Raw genomic sequence first — 20,158 nt, forward strand, 5'->3', positions numbered from 1 at the left:
GCTTGGGTGCACTTACCTGATGCAGACCATGCTGCAGGATCCCGGCCTCCTTGAGGCCTGAAAGGAACTACTTTACCTGTGGGACTAATTTACTATCCGGGCGTGGTCGGGGAAGGATACATACCTGATTGGAGGAAGGATACATACCTGGAACTTCTTCCAAGGCTATTTAAACCCCACCCGAACAGCCACATGTGCTTCGCGTTGTTCTGCATCTAGCAGCTGGACGCTCACCGTGTCTGCTCCTGCATCCTGACTTCTGCCACGCCTGCCAGCATCCTGGATCACCTGCAAAGGAAGAGAAGAAGAGAACAGAAGAAGGAAAAGTCCTTACCTGCTAAATCCGCATCCCGGAGACATCTCGCCGACAATCCTGAAAAGGAAGACTTTTATTTAAAAGCTCATTGCTTCGATCGCTGCAGCGCCGCATTCCACTCACCTTTACTGGGCGCCTCCATGTTCAGCGGCGATCATCCGGATTCGCAGTCACGCCCCAGCGCCTAGGGAGAAAAAGACCAGAACAAAAGGTGAGAGAGAGAAGGGAATAAGGAAAGCTAAATCGCCATGTTAAGACTTACCTGTTGATTCATTCCCTCTTCATTTCGGGTCCGCGCCGCATCCTGGCATTTCCGGGCCCCGGCCCCTAAGGGGAAAAAGAGACATCAGCGTTAATGAGCGAATGAAAAGACATTACCAAAAAAACGCTCATTAAAGACTTACCTGATTTCTACAAGGATTTCACGTCTCATCTCGGGTCGGTGCCTGTTCCCCGGCATTCCGTACCCCGGCCCCTATGGGGAAAAAGACACTAGCATTAGTACATTAATGCATGGACAAAAGGGGAACCTCTTATCAAAAAACTTACCTGGAAGCCAAGCAAGTTTGGTTCTCACCAATCCGAAAATCCAGTGAAGTAACTGGATACCAACGCGCCCCTGCATCAGAAGCAGGATGGAGAGCTCGTCCTTCCAGACCCTAAGGTGAGACGCTACGAGGAATCACAGAAGGGTTTCGAGGAGGGTGAGAGGGGAAAGTGGGAGGCTGATTGCATTACCCCGCAGACAGTTAATCCCCTATTTTCACCTACAGAAGGATACTTCTGCGAGCCAATCAAGCCAGATTTGGGGGCCCGGTCCAGTCCGTCTTCCGAACCCTGCGCATCACCTTAGAAGAGGTCACAGCAGCGCGAACCAGGCCAGCGCCTCCGTGGGAGTCAGGTGAGCGTTACAAAATATAAATATTCAATATTGTAAATATCGTACATGTATATGTACGAAAGAGTGGGAATAGATATCGATAAATTGATTAGGAATGGGGAGAAATTTGTCTAAGAACTGATATATAGAATGTAAATCTATGTAGTGAATTGACCTTTGATATATATATATATATATAAATACTTGTACCCAATTTTTAATTAAAAGATTCTGTTTTTTGGCAATCCAGTATACCAGATGCTAGTGAGGTTTAACCATAGTAGGATTTAGAACTATACTCCAGTTGGGAACATTCTATTTTTGTCAATATTGTACCTCTTCCAAAATGGGGATAATGGGAAATCCCTGTTTGGTGCTATGCAGATATTTCATATAGCTGGAAATAGAAAGTTAATTTGACTCAAATGGATGATTAAGGCATTCAGTATTCTGTGAAACTCGCAGGAAAAACTTAATTTGCCAACACACAATAGGGCCCACCAATATCCAAGGAAAGGTAGGAAAAACAAAATGAAATGAAAAACATTCTGTGTAACATGAAATATTCTATAAAACATACCAAATGATTCTCTGCATTCAATAGAACTCAGTCAGCATAACTCACATACAAATCACACAGTACTCTCTTACACAATCAAAGAAATCAGTGTGAAAAAACAAATCTAAAAAACAAGTTAAGGTTACGATCTATAAAAAGGTAAAATCTATAAATGTTTGCAATGTCAATGTTAAGGTTTCATGTACTATCACACACTAAAATAAAACCTGCATTAAATTCAAAATTGTTGGAATGTTACCTCCACACAAATTACAAGTAAACATGTAACATCAACACTCGGTATATCTTTAGAGTGTACACCAACAACAGAGCAACATATGTAGCAAACATACAACCCATAATAAAAACAAAAATAGAACTTTTAAATAAATAGAACCTTCTATAAAATGACCTCAAAACATACACCTGTAATTACTAGAATAACCAGCTAAGAACACCATGCAGTTTAACATATAAATATCATCCCGTAGCAAAGTATACACAAATATACAACTTCAGTATATGAACTAAGCACAAAGCGCCATGCATTAACAACAACACAAATAAGAGAGTGAGTTAAGGTTTTAGCAGTGTTGATTTATCTTATGGTTAGTGTTTATTAATATGTTAAACCTTAAGGCATTTGCAATGTTTCTCTCTCCCTCCCTCTCGCTCTCTCTCTCTCACACACGCACGCACGTTCTCTCTCTTTTTATCTATCTCTCTTCCAACCACCAAATGCATGTGTACAAGTAAAGTGAAGGTCAGGTTAGCATTGTGAGCTTTCCTCATTGGATATTGTAAATGTTGGGCAGGACACCACTGTATCAACTCTAGGAATATTATGTTTTATGATTAATAACTTTTTAGAAAGGAGTACTAGCAATGTTCTACAACTCACCCGCAGCTGACTGCCACAAGTGTGGGGGAGATTTCCAAACGGGAACACAAGTCTTCCTCCGACCAAGTTCCCAGTGCATGCAGGATCTGCGAGGTGCAAGGAATTTAAGGAGATGGAGGAGGCAAACATCAAACATCTTGCAATGGAGGCAGAGCTGCTTCTGCCATTGCAAGATAACTCCAGACCTAAAAGAAAAGATAGTTCAAGAGTTACAACGCACACATTGACAGTTTCCATATCATTAGTCATTCTGAATATAAATGGGCTTTCCAGTGTAACGAATGTACTCTGCAACAAGGGTGAAGTGGCTACCCAACTGAGAGAAACAGCTCCACTGCAATGGGTAACAATAAGGAGCCAAGAACAGCATTTGATTTGTTGATGTTTGCATGAGTATTTAGTCCTATTGTGATGTCATTTACTGGACAGCCCCATTACCAGGCAATGTAGCCTCATAGATTTCATCCACAGGGCGTGTTATTGCTGCACTCTTGTCACTTGGTAACATTATGTCATTGAAGAACCTAAACTACGCATGCAGATATGAAGTGCTTTTGTGACCTACATGCCAAACAGCTTTACATAGTTTCCACAAAAGGATTGCATGAGCAATGGATTTATATACCCATCTCAGTAGGATGAGTTCCTGCTCAGAGATGTTCATTTATAGATTTGACCCGTGGGCCGACTCAGCCTTCCATCATTTTGATTTTGATCAAATGGCACTTATGATTGATTACTGTACATAAATAAGTACCAGGAAGCAATAGCAATTAGGAGGGTACTGGGCAGTCTTGAAAAGGTCAGTGCAAACATCGAAAGTGGGATTGAGAACAGGCACAGAGAGAAGAGCAACAAGAATGCATGGGTCCGGCCCTTACATGATAGAGAGTTGAGCATGAAGCTCTAAAAAGGTAATGGGATGCCAATGTTTAGTAGAAACACGAGGGGGGAATGATTACAGTGGCAGGAAGCTGACCATAAAGCGGATATCACAGTTTAAAAGGCGTTATAGGGGGGGAGATAAAGAATAGGTGGAGGCAAAAGGCCTGGCAGGGTAGCTCAAAGAAAACGTGCGTGTCTTGGAAATAAGACAGCACTGGGCGGCATGGGATTGATACCCGGTCTTGAACTTGGAAGCCAGATTCTGGCATGAAGTTCAGAATAAAGAAGCAATTTCATTTTTTCAAACATTTTATTAAGCAATTTAAAGAGGCAACACAAGTATGGTCAAGGAAGAGGAAAGGTTTAAGCCAATTTATGGGCAGAGTGTTCAAGAAAAAAAGAATTAGGACATAGAGGAGACAGGAGAGGCAAAGACCAAAAATAGAAAAATACTTTTAGAAATAAATGAAGCATTGAGGTAGAGAGAATATACCCTTTCGGGGGGAAGAAAGACGATTCGAAGAGTGTTTCTTTGAAAGATGTACCAAAAAAGGAGAACAAAAAAGAAAGAAAGTTAATGGATTATTAGAACTCGGCACGCGCGGCGCACCGGGATCCAAACGTGTTGATTGGTTCTTTTCCGAGCCATACCACACGGTATTCCCATGTACGCCGTGCGTGCTGGGTTCTCTGTTCTTGGCGAGGGGCGTGGCAGCCCCTCAGCCAATGAGGAGGCTCAAAACGGGGCAATCCCCGCTCCGAGCTTCCCCATGGCTGGAGGCTGCTTTTGTCCCCCGCCGGGAACTCGGGTAAGACTTTTTTATTTTTCCCTCCCTCCTCCGACCTCCTGCCCTCCCCACCCCACTTACCTTCTATCCCTTGGTCTCCGGTGGAGGACGATGGAAGCCTCCAGGTGTGTAGAGAGTAGGGACATCTCCGCTCCGAGCCTCCACACGGCTGGTGGCTTCCATCGTCCCCCGCGGAGCCGCGGTACTTTTTTCTTTTTTTTTTCCCTTCCCCCTCCCAACCCCACTTACCTTCTATTTTCTTCTTTTCTTGGGTGCGAACGCGCTGGAAACACTTTTGTTCCCAGCACGTCCGCTCCCGATGACCGCCATGGAAAGGGAAAACGGACTACGTCTTCCCTTTCCCGGCGGCCATTTTTTTCTGTTTTGAAACTCGGCAGCATTTCTAAACAGAATAAAATGCCATTAGTAACCTGGTCTAACGGGCTGGGGTACTAATAGCAATAAGACCCTAGGTGGCGAGCCAATACCTTACCTGGGGCGGTATTGGCCCGCCGCCTTGGGTTTTATTGACACAGTATAAAAGAAAAAAATTAGTATTAAGAACGGAAACCTCTGGAACTCCATAACATAGAACAGGGGGATCTTTCCCTTTGTCTTAATATGAGCTTTTACAACCTAATAAATGACTCATTTAGCACATGTATCAGAAGTTGGCACAGTGAGCCGGACTGAGAATAGGGCAGGTTACTGAGCAGAGAAAAGAAAGGATATCCCATAAGACTCTACGTATTGAAAAGCAGAACATGTACTGGAAAAGCTCTAGATCTTGCCAGGAGTTTGGGGAGGAATGGAAGTAAGTATAAATGATGGAAATGAGTGACAAGATAAGCATCTTCAGGTCCAGCTGCAGGCTTGAAATTATATGGAACACTCACACATAATTAAGCAATACTAACTACAGACGTGGGCATTAGCTGCAGGTAATGGCACGGAAACCGAGTTTAACTACCTTCTAAGGACCATTACCAGCCAGTAAAGCCAGCATGTACCTGTGGTCTAGGTATTAGCCTCTTGCAATGCAGTGCAATGCATTATTTAAGCAGAGAAATCGCCCAGCAGCCTTGTCTTAAGTTACATATGGAATACAGGAGAACGCGGTCGCCCCTGCAAAGGAGAAGCGGACCAGTAGTTGTCTTTTCTCCCTTTGCATGAAGGACATGATGTTGCAAGCTGTGCGGCCAGCAGCGGAGCCGAATTGCAGAGGTACGCACCAGTGGGAGGAGAGGGCAGTGTGTGACGTGTATGGAGGAGGATGAGTAGGGGGCAGAGCAGAAGATACCCAAACCTATCAAGGCCCTTGCTCCTGAATCAGATAAAAGAAAATTGAAACTTAAAGAACAGTGACACAAAAAAGATCCAAACAATCCGTTTCAGTTAACTTAATTCTGCAAATATTGCCATAAAATTAGCACTACAAATAAAACAAAAACAAAGAAAATACATTCAACATGATATTACATCGAAACCACACAAAAATTATAAAACATTTAGATTAATTGTAAAATGTTAACACAATCTAAAAGCTCATTGTATGAATATGATATGACATTTATTACGCATATACAACCAAAGCAGCTCATATAATTCAAATGCATTAATCAGATTACAGTTCCTTCACATATTTATGCCTGCAGAACCATGCAGAAAATACAAAGTCAGCAATAGCTATCACCCTAAACAGGGTATCTGACTTTTTTTTTATTTATTTTTTTATTTTTACATTTCAGAGCCTCAAAAGTGTTTTTTATACGCGCAATTCTCAAGGGGGCAAGGCTCCACTTCGACCAGGCTTGGGCAGAATAATATAGAATAATATAAAATGTGCTTCAGATTCACTGAGGTCAAACAAATAGGGCAGCTAGTGCTGTGTCATGGATTCCATTTGCATGAATGCAATGCCATTTGGAATAGGTTTAGTCTGAAGTGACTAAAGCACATGGGTGCCTTACCCCATTTAGATAATATTTTTAAATATGTGTATGAATCTTTAATGGCAAATTATGAATTTTGCCTGATTAATTTTGTAAAGGTTCTTAAGTGAATCAAAACAAACAAATAAATGATAATAATATTGGAATGTACTGTGATCCTTCACGGAAAGATAATATATTGTGCCAAGCGCAAAAGGTGCTTTTGACATAAAATGGCCTACTGACCATACTTGATATGTGTTTTGAATGCTAGAAATGTCTTAACAGGATGGCTTAGCAGTATTATGCCAAAGGTGTTTGTATCCCAGTATACGGAGGATACATTGGGCCTCATTCCGAGTGGGTCGGTAAGAGATACCGGGCACCGGTAAAGAGACCAGTGCCGGTAATCCCTTACCACCCTACTACGAGTTCCCTTAGTGGGTCCCTCCTTTAACACCTTTAACACCTGGTCTGACCAGGCGTTATGGACGAGACCCGTTAAGGGAAATCAGAGCCAATAACGGTACCGCAAATTGCAAATTGCGGTACCGTTATTAGCTACTTCCCCCTTCCCATTGAGCCCTATGGGGGCTCAAATGGGAATGGGGAATGTTTTTTTCAATGGGGACTTACCAGTCCCGCAAAGGTTGGACTACACTGGTAAATCCGCAAGGAACAAGACCGGTGCAAATAGCGCCATGACTACCTCCAATCCTGGAATCTGGCCCATTTGATATGGTGCAGCCAATCCCACAAATGGACTTCTTGATTTTATTTCATATCCCAATCGATGTTTCTGAATACTGTCAATTCATTTACACTATGAATACAGAGCCATAAGATAATTGCTCTTAGCTGTGCTTCATAGTATAATGGGCAAAGCCCAAGTTTCAGATAAATCGGAAGTGTCAGTGCATTTTTGGGTAAGAATAACAATCTTTTGAGCAAGCTTGTTTCCAAAATATCCAGAGGCTCACTTCCACGATGCCCTCAGAGCTCGGCTCCATGTAGGGCTGTGGCTCGTGCCTGAGACCTTGTACAGGCGGAACCGCTCTATTAAATCTTGTTGAGAATGCAGTCAATGCGCCTATTCTTTGTGTAAATGATAGTTTACATCACTCCATATACTGGTACTAGGAAGTATTCTGATTTATTCTGATGCCCAAATAATCAAAAAAGAGTACTTGATGGATTGTGTCATTATTGAGATCAAAATTACATTTTAAAATTTTGGAAGAATTGCAAATCATTGACACCGTTTCTCCAGTATTTCGGGAGGACTTGGTACAACATTGCTCAGGTTTTTCCAATTGATTCTTCGTGTCATGTGTGGTCTTTGCTACTATATCGTCCGCATAAAGAAGCAATAGGAACTTCTTGCATCCAATAAGCAGAGCATTGCAGTCCAAGTGATCAATCAGCTTGGGCAATCTGTTGATGTAGAGGGACAAGAGTAACAGTGCAAGGACGCCGCCTTGCCTCACTCCACCCCCTACTTCAAAGCTATCTGAACACCAGAGGTGTCGCTAGGGGGGGCTATAGCCCCTGGTCTTTTGGTTGTAGCCCCGGATATAATCTCAGGAGCTACAGCCAAAAGGTTTGCTAGCCCCCAGTCCCAACAGTTCCGACATTAGCGTAGCCCCAGGTCTTTTCCGGACCTAGCAACACCCCTGCTGAACACTCCCCCTTCTGCGCATACCACACCTTTGCCACATTCTTACTATATGTTATTTTATGTTATTTTATTTTGCATTTATATAGCGTCTAATATACCATTGGTATGGTCTGAAGGCGCTGGTGGGTTGAACGCCCTTGGGAACCGAAAGTTCGGGTCAGTAGAGAGAGTAGAGAGAGTCCAAAAAGTGCGTGTGCGCACCAGGTAGGTGTGCAGCTGGTGGGGAATTCAAGTGGTAGCTGCTTCTTAGCGGTAGGTGTGGTGGTTGAGAGATCAGGAGTATGTGTTCGCTCTGGCCGGCTTTATCCAGAACAAGTGTGGCTGCGTTCGGCCTGAGGAGAACGCCTGGCTGGGTGGTGTGAAAACAGCAATGTTTACTTAGAGTGATGTGGAGTGAGCGGGAGATGTAGATATGAGAACAGTTATACCGAATGGTGTCATAGTATCTCTGTGTTCTAGTTGAGTTGTGGTGTAAGGGAGAGAGTAAGCGTGGAGTGTGGTTTGATGTATGTTTTTCAGGTGTTCCCTGCATTCCAAAACAGATTATGTATGTCACGCAGTTTCGTGCGGGCAGGTCCGTTCTATGCATTTTTATTTCAGGTGTTCAAGGTTGTCATACATATTCATGTACTCTAGTTCACCTTGCGTGCTCAAGTCTGTCCTTCATTTTCCAGTGTGCTTCACGTATGTTCTTCATGTGTTCCATACGTATGCACTCCTGTCCTTCTTGCAGATGCACTCCAGTCTACCCCGCGCTTGTACTTTTGTTTGTCTACGCGCTCATCTGCTCTGTATACTCAACCTCTCTGTATAAACATCCGTTCAGTGTGCTCGTTTGATCAACACACTTATCTGCTCTACACCCTCATCCGGTCATCCCACTGATACCCTCAACATACTTTTCCTCAGCTCCACGTACTCATCCATTCAGCATACTGCTCCGTTCAGCATACTCATTCGCTGCGTCATCAGAGAACCAGGTTTCAGTGATGAAAACTAGGTCTGGTTTGACAGAGGCGAGGAGGTCAAAGATGCAATGTCTGTTTTTTGCTACAGAACGGGCGTTAAATAGGATACAGATCACATCGGCAGGGAAGGTTGGTTTTGATGCTGGAGCGGGATTGGGCGGAGGGGGAGATAGTGGAGGGAGAGGGCTAGGGTTGGTGATGCTAGGGAAAAGTGGGCAAGCCAAAAGTTTTGCCGGCTTCGGGCGGGGTTGGGTGGCTGCATGTGATGGGATGATTGGGTTTGGGGTGGGGGATTTGCGGATGGGGAGTGGGCGGTTGGGAGTTTCAGTTTCAGTTGAGGAGAAATCGAGGGAGAGGGGTTTCAGGAAGGGAGAGGCCACGGGGGAGGGGGGAGATTGTGGGAGAGAGGTGGTGGGTCGAGACAAGGGAGGCGAGGAGAGCAGAGAGGTTGAGGGGGACCAGGAACGTTTCCTCTTTAGTTTCTTTGCTGCGACTGGTGTGAGAGAGAGGGCGTGGGGGGTCAGAGGGGGAGAGGGAGGCAGCTTCGGTTCTTGCTAGGGCTAGGCGCGCAGTTGTTAGGGAGGGGAAAGGGTGCGGTAGAGGAAACATCCGCACTGATCAAATCAGGGAGAATTCCTAGTTTATGCCATACTGCCCATAGGCTAGATCTGTGAGCACTGTCAAAGGCAGTTTTAAAATCGTTAAATACAAAATACAAGGGAATTTCTTTGGTGAACACACACTTTTGGTGTAACGTGGCCAAAATAAAAACGTGCTGGATTGTCCATGGTATCTATAGAAACCTCCCTGAAACACAGAATTCGCCTCGTTATCATTAGCCCAATTCTCAAGTCTCTCAAGAATGACTTTACCGTCGATTTCGGCCAATGAATCTGTCAGCGAGATTGACTGATAATTGCTAGGTAATGACTTGTCCCCTTTTTTAAATATTGGTATATTTTCTGCATTTCACCAGCTTTCTGTAATATCTTTTTTTAATATTCATGGTGTATGAGAAGGCAGTCAAAACAGGGAAGCAGGGAAGCAGATTTTGCTGGTTCAGAGATGAGAATATCAGCTAAGGGCTTATCCAGTCCAGAAGGCTTCCCTCTGCTGGTGGATAGCAAAGGCATATTTACGACTTTTTATCTAACGATTAAAGGCGGGAACAAGTTAGGTACTAAAGTTGGCTGGGCGAGGTCCCGTGTGGAGCTTTCGGCCGCATATAGCGTTGAAAAATCTGCTAGCCATCCCCGGGTTGTATACTCGGAAAAAATGACAAACTGTTGGGGGGTGGGGGGGCTCGTACCACTTGATAATGTTTTCCAGAATAGTTTACTATCGTTAGACACAGAAGCCTAAATAAGAGTAACTTATTATCTATCTTCCTTTCTTTTTTTGATTTAATTCGTTTCTTATATTTGGCATATATTGCTTGGATAGTTTTGCGGGAATCAGTTTTATTTGCCGATACGGCATAATTCATAATTTTTTAATGTTCCCGCATTCATTACTCTGTCTGTGGAGTGATTGTGGGGCTTCATAATAATATAATGCATGGGCGGAAATAGCTTCCCGCAGGGTGTTATATATGAGTTCGATATTAATGGAGTTGATTTCCATGTCTGTCTGCAGGGATTCGAAGATTGGTATCAAAGCCCTGCAAATCTGGGCTATTGTAGTCCCCACGTTAATTGTATCCGACTCCTGAAGTTTCCTGATCAGACATGTTACAATAATCAAGACCATACTAATAGTCATGCTTGTAGATTCAAATCATATACAGAGCCCCCTAATGTTGCATCTAGGAAGACATTGCCAACCGATTATGCAAGTTGTGTAAATTGAATGCAGGGGATAGCGGTGAACAATGCTCTTACTAGTTTCCCAAACGCTTGCATAAACATTACCCAAAATGCACAAAAGGACACACGTGTCAGTGCTCAGGTCATGTCCATAGGCATCCCAGGGCAGGCAAGGGTGAAAAATGGCACCTCCATAATTGCTGCACTGCCCCCCCCCGACAAAGACCACTTTACGGTGGCTGTAAAAGGTGAACCTCCAACCAGCTGACGATCATATGTTCACAGATCCTTGGTTTAAATTAGGCTGCACTTTCCTGTGGTCTACAGCAGATACCACAGAAGGATATGGGTCATAATAAGCAGTATATGGTGGGCGATATGATCTTAACAGAACTTGCACCCAGAATGCACCCAGAATGTGCAGGTTTACCATTTAAAATAAAAAAGGCAGTTCCAAAGTGAACATGTTTTCTTAAAGCCACCAGTTATTTTCCTCCAATGTGTTTTTAGTGTTTGGCAATGCTCTCACAAATATCCCACATTGATGTCCACATCGTATCCAAGATTACATGGCTGAAGATGTGTTTGGCTGGTCCAACTGCTTATTTGAAATGCAATGCTTGTATTGTATTGTGCTTGTAGTAGTTATCTGAGCTTTGGGTGATATCTATGGTTGTAAACGAGGTGTCTGGTAATGCAATTTGAAGCTGCTGTGTGAGTAATGTCTCTTCTAGTAAACACTGTCTCTGACTACATTTTATTTTAAGCTGGAATACGTGATGTCTCTTGTAATTTAGTATTTTGTCTCCAGATGAGTACATACTATTATGTGGTTGAGCTGTGAGCGGTCTATCTTCTTATTAAAGGTGTGCTGCATCTTGCTTTTATGAACCCCATACATAACAGGCTGCCTGTCTCCATTTAAAAATGACTACGAGCAGGTGACAGTCAATTTATAACCCAGGAGGACGATTATATGCATCTCAAATAGGCCTATGTGAATGTGAGTGTGAGAAGTGCTGTACAACAATACCAAATGACTTTGTTTCTGACTAACGTTAAGTATTAATAAGCAGCAGTAGTAAACTGAGGGACCCTCTCTACTCCACGACCTGTCTCGTGCCCAACCTGTCATTGTGGGTCTGGTCACCACTTCCATATGATATATATAGACTGCGCTTCCTCTACCATAATCAAAATATCAATGGCTAAACCCACTCACATAATAATAGCTTAGCTTTCACAGAGATCTATGCAGGTAACATTGCAGGTTGTTGCAAAACTAAAGACGCCTTGGATAGATGGGCAGCTTGACGTCAAAGCCTAGTTTCCTCATGTAAACAATGTGTGATCCTGCACGAATCATTCTACTAAACAGACGTATTGTTCATTGGTTGCCAGCTTTTCGATCAACTTGGAGGGATTACACGGTGTAATGGAGTAGAATGTGGCTAAAAAAATAATACATATCATGTGATCATGTATGTAGTGCACCTCATGGCCTAACCGTCCCTTTGCTCACTCATAGCACCATAATGTCACCATAAGTCACATGATGAGTATTCCAGAACTGCTAGTGTGCAAGTGACCTTGCCTGCTTCATGGTCACTTAATGCTGGGCATTGCTTTGTTTCCTTTACACATGGGAGTGGCTTCACTTCAGATAACATGGTAAGGAATGCTTCCCTGCGTGTATCATCTCTATTTTTTAAGTTCACTGAAAACAGTGGTAGGCAAATGTTGCTATATTGTTGCCTAGTTGAATGCAGAGTGTTTATATCCAGTCCAGTGTGACCAGATGACACCATGCCACTAGGACATCACTATTCTAGTGCCTTGCTTTCTTTCAACAAACAAGTACATTTTTGGAGTTGTAGTCTTTGTTATTTGCTATTGGCACTTTCGACAAACTCTTGATATGATTTATTTATAAAAGAAAAGCTGAGGACTGGAAAAGATATGTCCTGTAGCATGTATTAATCTGGCAGCCTAGTTGACCCCTACACACTAGCCCAAGTAACTACACATATGTTATTCCAATCACTGTGCAATATTGCACGTGTGTATATGAATACAGAGTGGGCTCAAACCCCTTAAAGTGCTAAGGGCAAGTATGTTCGCCCAGAATTACATATGAAATTAATTTAAACACTGCCCACATCTGGACTCATTTAAGGCAATACCGGGTGGAGGAGAACATGAGAGGCAAAAGCCTCATTACGAGTTGGACGGTATTGTGGTTATAAATCTGCTGGAATACCGCCCAGCAGAATTACCATCACCGCCACTTGGTCCGGTGGAATTACCACCAGATTACAAGTGGCGGAGTTAATCCCCATTTTGTGAGAGCCCATTGGATTCTATGAGGCATTTTTGGTGGAATTACCACTGCGTTAATTCTGCCGATTTTCAGCAGAAAGTGGGAGGTTTTACTCCGGGCCATACTGGAATTATGGTGGTGCAGGTAACGTGACGTTACCGCCAATTTATTCCCCACACTGCCATACTTGTAATGAGCCCCAATGTTCAGAGCAGGACAGGAAGCCCTATTGCAAAGGTCCCTCCTTTCCTGCAACAGAAGCGCATGGGGTTCAGCACAGAGAGATGCAATATTGGGTTTTCCTTCCATGAAAGATCTGACATATTGTTCAGGGTTGTAGTTTCCTCGTGTCTGGGGCTCTGGGCCCAGTGTTCCCTGGGATTTAGTCAAGCATGAAGACGGCCCCTTGCTCCATCAGGAGATAGTAAACTGATTGCAGAGCAATTGCATGATAGTCAGATTATTTCAAAGCAAAGATAAGCCTAGTATAAGCATACTTTCCATCTAATAGATTGTGATTTTGAATTGTGTATTTATTCTTTTCATAGCTGCAGCAAAAAATACTGGCCACACATGTGGTACAATGAATATGCACATTAAAATCCGTGTAAGAACAAATGCCTTTCAAAGTTTTTGATGGATTCTTTGAAACAATTGACAGTAACTTAGCTCGCTATGTTGTGTATTAAATTTCATGTCTGAGACTCTGAATGTATTTTTTTTTAAAAACAGAAACAGCGTGGTAAAACATTTGCTTACTTAAGTCAGCTTAACCTGTTGGTCTTTCTTTGTTTGTCCCCGCCCCCAGTTCTATGTATGCCCCCTTGTGCACCTCCTCCTGACCATTTCTAGAAACTCCACTGATCAAATCCTGTAAAAGCATTGCAGAATGCGATGAACTGAAACGTCCATGTGAAATAATTGGAATAATGAAGTTACCCAGAGAGGATGCAGGCTGTCGATCATAATCCCGTTTGCAAAGACATCCCCGGTTTCCGTTGTGTTGGCCACAATACTCCGCATCTGTGCAGGTGTTCTCTCCGCAGGCCTCTGTCACAGCATTCAGGGAAAACAAAGGCATTTTTTTACATGTCAAGAAAGAAAACAAATGACATGCGACATTACAAGGCTTAAACATCTTCCAACTCCCAGCTGTGTATGAAATTAAGAACGCACGGGGCGTTTACCTCATGAGTCGTACAGAAATGTACATATGTGGAAAATAACCAAATGTACGAACGCAGTTCTTTCTATGTACCCCATGGTGCAAATATCCTGTCTTAATTAGGTGTTTTAATGGCCCTCATTACGTTACTGGCGCTATTAGCACCATGGTTGGTGCTGGTATCGTAACGAGTCTGCCAATGTTCAATGGGGAATTACCACCCCATTCCAAGGTTGGCGGGGCGGTAATTCCCCGTTGAACATTGGCCCTTCCTCGTTCCCATTTTTGCCCCATAGGGCTCAATGGGACTGGGGAAGGTGCTAAGTACGGTACCGCAAATTGCAGGACCGTACTTAGCACCAAGGTCCCTTTGCGGGTCCCTACTTTAACGGCTGGTCTAGACCATCCGTTCAGGTCGGGTCCCGCAAAGGGACCTCGTAGTAAGGCGCTAATGGGTTAACGGCGCCACAGCCTTTTACGGCGCCATTAACCCATTAGCGCCAGGGTCGTAATGAGGCTGAATATGAGGCATAGTCAGAAGGAGGTCCTTGGGTTTTCCTTTCCTTGCATTTGACATCATAGACTGGAGAGCAGAATATATGCGTTGTCCTCCTCATAATGTCTTCGAATGACGTCAAAAAATCTGCATCGTCAGTTGTGCTTTTTGCCGCTGTGAGAAGGGACGAGGATGACGCAGTCTTCTGACTAAATAGTAAAGTCATAATGCACCACACTGCTTGCCCCAGGGAAAATACCTTACCTCACTGGGTCTTATTTTCCATTTCGGAGCCGCCCAGTAATATTTCAGTTCAGACTGTTCTACGGAAACTGTCCTACGTATGCATGTTTTAACAGACTAGGGCCTCATCACGAGTCTGGTGGTAACCCTTAAAAGCGGCGGTAGTGCTATTACCGCCATATTTAAGGTTCGCCAGATCATGGCTTTGGCGGATTTCCCCCCAGCTCTGAGGGGGAAATCCGCTGCAAAATTGCCGATTTTCGGCGCGATTACCGCCAGCGGGAAATCTGACGGCGGTAATAGCGCAAATTTTCCCCATTGGGCCCAATGGGGAATGAGGAATTCCCGAAGGGGCCCAATGGGGAATGGGCAATAACCCTTCCACCAAACCCGTGATCCGGCGCTAATAGCGCTGGGGGGTTTGGCGGTAGGGCTATTAGCGGCGGCGCTAATAGCGCAGGTGATGAGACCCTATAATGCTGTTCAATATTTAGTTCTAACAAGCCACTTGTGACATATGTTTCACTTTATAAATGCGTCATGCTGACCCTAAAAATAATATTGATGATTTATAAAAATGGACACTTCAAGCTGGTCCACTACAGAAAAGTTGCATTTCTATTTATACGTATTGAATATTGGTGTGTCATTTCGAGCAGAAATCATGCACATATGAAGCAATACAGGTGAAAGAGTCAGTCCCTATGTATGGTGCCTTTATAAAGTCTCTGCATATGTGAGTGGGAGCAATAGGGAGGATGAAGGGGGCTGTATGGTGGAACATAGACTTGGGACAGCAAAAATGAGAACAGGCATAAACAACACGGACAGTATGGCTCCAGTGCTGCAGCATAGGGTAACTATTTACATGAGGACATTGCTTATGGGGCCTAGAGAGAAGGAATAGGGAGGAGTGATGGTTTCAGAATTAAAGGGATGCCAGAAATGTCCCTTCACTGTTCAATGGGTTTTGCTTAAGTCTTGTCTTAAACTGCTGCACAGATGGCCTGGCACTGATGTTCGGGGATACAGGTATTTCATTGGAGTGGCACACGTAGAGAGAAGGGGCACACGCAGGAAGAGGCTACAGGGCGGAGAATGAAGTTTTGAAGAGAAAAAGAGTACAAGGGGATGCATTCAGGAAGGTATGATGGCAAGACAGTGAATAGAAGTTTAGATAAGGATTAGACATTTTAAGAGAGAGAAAGAGAGAGAAAGAGAGAGAGAGAGAGAGTGCTTTTGCATGGAGAACTCTCCAGCGTGGTGACAGCCCGTAGAGGTGGGGAGATTTGAGGTCATTTGTGGAGGGTGTGTGTGGCGAAGTTGAAGACTTTTTTAAGGGGCAAGGAAGAGTAGCGGCGGAGGCCAAGGAGTAGACTTGAACAGTAAACAAGTTTGGTGAGTGCAAGGGTAGAGATGAGCATGTTGGCCAAGTGATAGGTGAGGTGGTGGCGGATATTCCTGAAGTTGAGAAGGTTAACTCCTGCAGCTAGGGCAATAGCCCCAATGAACGGCTGGGCCCTAAGGCTACTAAGCAAGCAGACCCACAGTTTCCAAGCCTTGGGTGAAGAAGTAAGACTCTGTCTGGGGAAGGAGGTAAGCAACGGGAGAATGGGATTCACATTGGAGACCAGGAGCATGTTGATTTCCATTTTAAGGAGAAATGACCCATCCGGCAACACAGTGCTAGCTGCTGGTGGAAGGCTGTGAGGCAGTCCAAAGAGTAAGATTGGCGTTGTTGGCGAAGTGGTGAAGTGAAAAACAACATAAATCGAATTGTTTCTACAGAGATGGTGCAGCGTATGAATAGGAGCTAGCCACGGACAGAGCCTTGGGGGAGGGCTCCATTTGGAATCCTTGTGGGAGGATTCGCTTGAGTTTCATGGCAAGGTGAAGGGGTGCTAAGAGAGCATATCGGCCACCCATTAGAGTGCAGTGCCCTTGGAGCGAAGGCAGGAACGGCTTTGACAGTCTCAAAGGCTGTGGTGGGATAGAGTAAGGTAGGAATAAAGGAGAGTTCAGAGATGTAGCAGCGGTTAGAACGGTGGTCACATAGATGGGAGCAGTTTTGGTGGAGTGTTTGCTCTTGAAGACTGTTTGGAGGGAATTGCAGAGTGAGGGGTTCTTAAGGTAGCTGAACATGCAGCTAAAGACGGTGTCCAGTCAAACGATTGAAAAAAAAGGATCGAATGACCTTTTGCTCGAATGCAAAAGGATCGAAAAAAAAGGGTCAAATTTTTTTTAACATTTATTTATATATATTTTTTAGTTTGGGTTGGTAAAAAATGTATTTAATATAGAAAACGGGGGGCTGGGGTGGAACCCCCCCCCATAAGATCCTTTTGTTTTCGACCCTATCACTGGCAACCGCTAAAGACGACAAGCTAATAGATTAGCTGTGGTGGGACAGGAGAGAGAAACGTCCGTAAGGTAAGACATTCATCCATTGGCCGTTTTTTTCACTAGAATTTTTGTCACAAATATTTTGCAGAAAAAAACATTGAACAATATGGAGGGTGGGGTAAGGCCATATAAGGGTTAGGGTGGGGTATAGGGAATATATAATAGGGCAGGTGTGTGAACCCCCCCAAATAAAACAAAGAACATCTTTGATGCATTTATTTGGCAAAAATAAACAGCAGAAGAAAATTGAGATGAATGAACATAGACCGTCTGCAGAACGAAGAGCTGTCATTGTCAGCAGTAGGTTTCTGGCTACCTACTAGTGGGCAGGAGGTGCTCAATTACTGAGAGAGGTTGAGGAGAGTAGAAAGGTGAGAGGAGATGAACGGTGCAGGATCATTAATGTTTTGTGGTGCAAAGGGGTCGATAGCAGCAAATCATGAGTTAGCTGGGAGTTCAGCGGGCGATGTGAGAGTGATATGGGATGGTCAATGGACATTAAGGGTAATAGGAGGATGCGAGAAGGAGTGAGGGATAAAGGTGCTTTCTAAGATGTTATGTGTTCTGGTTATTTTCGAGAAGCAGCAGGCAAAGTAATCAGCTGAGGAAAAAGTAGGATAGGCAACTGTTCTTTTGGGGGGAAGCATAGCCTGAGTGTCACAGAGAGCTTGCATGGCTAAGAACAGAGATATGACATATGGTCAGTATAATAAGACATCAAGAGCAGTATTGAGGAAATGTGAGTGTATTTCTAGGCATTAAGAACAGAGGGGAGTGATCTCCAGGCCAGCGGCATAGGGGAGACACATGGCTGTCTTCTGTTGTTGAATGTCTGGGGTGATCCAAGATTGAGAGCTTGGGGGAGAGGAGTTGAAGGATTGAGGAGGAAAGTGAAAGTCAAAGGAGGTTTCAATTGTGCTTTCGAAGGTTGATGAAGGCAAATCAAATGGTATGGGAAAACAGAGTAGGGAGAGATTTGAGGGAGGGCATGATTTGTTCCAAGTATGGTGCCATGGAGAAAAGTTTAAACTTCCTCTTGGCGATTGACGAAAGAGGGGTGAACGTGAGTGGAGAAGACAGCAATGGTGAAGTGAAAGAGATAGTGGTCAGAAGGATAGTAATTGGTAGAATAGGAAGAAGAGCGGTGGGTGGAGGGCAAGGTTTAAGGAGATGAAATCAAGTGAGTTCCAATGGGTGTGAGTCAAAAAGTAATGTAGGCTGATTAGAGAGTAATTAGAGAGAATTCATTCAAGCTGAAGTTGTTGGCGCTTCGTGGTGGTTGACATAATGCTTTATAAGAAAGGGGACATCAGCTGGTAACTACTCAATAAACAGGTCTAGTCCAAACTTGGTGGACAATATCTTTTCTAACTGAAACCTGAATTACTCCTTATAACTCTTTTATAACAGCCTATTTCCATACTGTTGCTACTTCATTTTCCCACAGTCCTTGGCTGTCTCAAAATGGCATAGGCACTGGGGTTCTCTATAGATCTTCTTGGACTCTTTTATTTTCCCCGTTTGGTCTCCCTTCCTTTCCCTCCTTTGAATACCATTTTCCCTCCCTTTCCAATCCTTTCTTGGTCTTGCTCCTTGTTATTTATCGTCCTCCTGGCCCAGCTGCTGACTTTCTTGAACATCTTGATCTTCTATCCTCTCTTCTTCCCTCTTCACACCTCTTTTTCTTCTTTGGGATTCAATAACCCTCCATCCTACCCTTTGCTTGTTTCACTTACTGACTCTTATTATTTGCATTTTTCTCCATCTCCCCTCTCATCAGTCTGATTGCTGTCTTGATGTACTTTTCTCTTCACTTATGTCCTCTCTACAGGTGCCTTCGTGTCTCTTCTATGCATCTGACCATCGATTACTTTCCTTTTCTCTCTCTCCTCCTACTCTGCCTACTTCCTCATCCTCTCTGCCTACCTTCACTCACCCTAATCTTAGCTCTTTTGACAGCCACTTTTCTTTCTTCTTTATATTCATCTCTTACATTTCCACCTTTTATTCACTCTCTCCTGATGCGGCTACTAACACTTTGCATTCTACGTTGTTGGCTGTACTTGATTCTGCCTGTCCTCTGCAGTCCTTTCCTCCAACTCAAAACATTTCCTAGCCTTGTCTTTCTCCAGACCTTATCTCTCTCTGCTGCAGTCTGCGTAAAGCTCAGCGGCACTGGAAAAAAAATCTTGGTCTCCCTCAGACCTCATTGTGCTTTCATCTCTGTGTTCCTCTTTTGACTCTGTTTTACTTGCTGCAAAAAAATCATAATTTTCGGAACTCACAGTTTCCCTCTCCCATCACCCTCATCGTCTCTTTCAATTTCTCCACCATATCCTTTCTCCCAAATCTCCTGACCCATCCACTCTTTCATCCCTAAGTCCCCTGACTTTGCCAACTGCTTTACTTCTAAAGTAGCTAATCTTCGCTCTGCCTTTACTCCCCCTGGTACTCCTTCCCTAGCTTTCTCCAAACTCTCTTTCCTTGTTCTCTGCTCTTGCTGACTCTAATACCTCTGCTCTTCTTGCTCGTGCTCACCCTACTGCCTCCCACTTCTGATTCTCTTCCTTCTTCTCCTATTTCCCAGGTTTAACCTCATCTTCCTCCTTTTCTTATTTCCCTTATTTAGTCTTCTTTCTCAAATTTCTGCTTTCATACTTCTATCAAGAATGCACCTATTCTCCCAATTCTCAAGAAACCTACTCTCTATCCCTCTATTTCTGCCAATTTTCACCCCATCTCCCTTGTTCCTTTCCTCTCTAAAATCCTTTCAGTGGGTTGCTCATGCTCAAGTTGCTAGCTATCTAAATCTTCATACTC

At 43.8% G+C, this 20,158-nt stretch overlaps 1 protein-coding gene across 1 annotated transcript in view; it reads right to left on the minus strand.

Moving 5' to 3' along the window:
* LOC138452295 (mucin-19-like) overlaps nucleotides 1-20,158 on the minus strand; it is a 127,445-nt gene that overhangs the window by 60,025 nt on the left and 47,262 nt on the right. The window contains exons 5-6 of the mRNA XM_069604962.1: nucleotides 13,971-14,081; nucleotides 2,657-2,841 (exon numbers count right to left, since the gene is read on the minus strand). Coding sequence (XP_069461063.1) covers nucleotides 2,657-2,841; nucleotides 13,971-14,081 — 296 coding nt within the window. The remainder of the gene's footprint in view (nucleotides 1-2,656; nucleotides 2,842-13,970; nucleotides 14,082-20,158) is intronic.

This window comes from Ambystoma mexicanum, chromosome 1p (assembly GCF_040938575.1).
Source record: "Ambystoma mexicanum isolate Mex_15411 chromosome 1p, UKY_AmexF1_1, whole genome shotgun sequence".
In the NCBI taxonomy this organism is placed as follows: Eukaryota; Metazoa; Chordata; class Amphibia; order Caudata; family Ambystomatidae; genus Ambystoma; species Ambystoma mexicanum.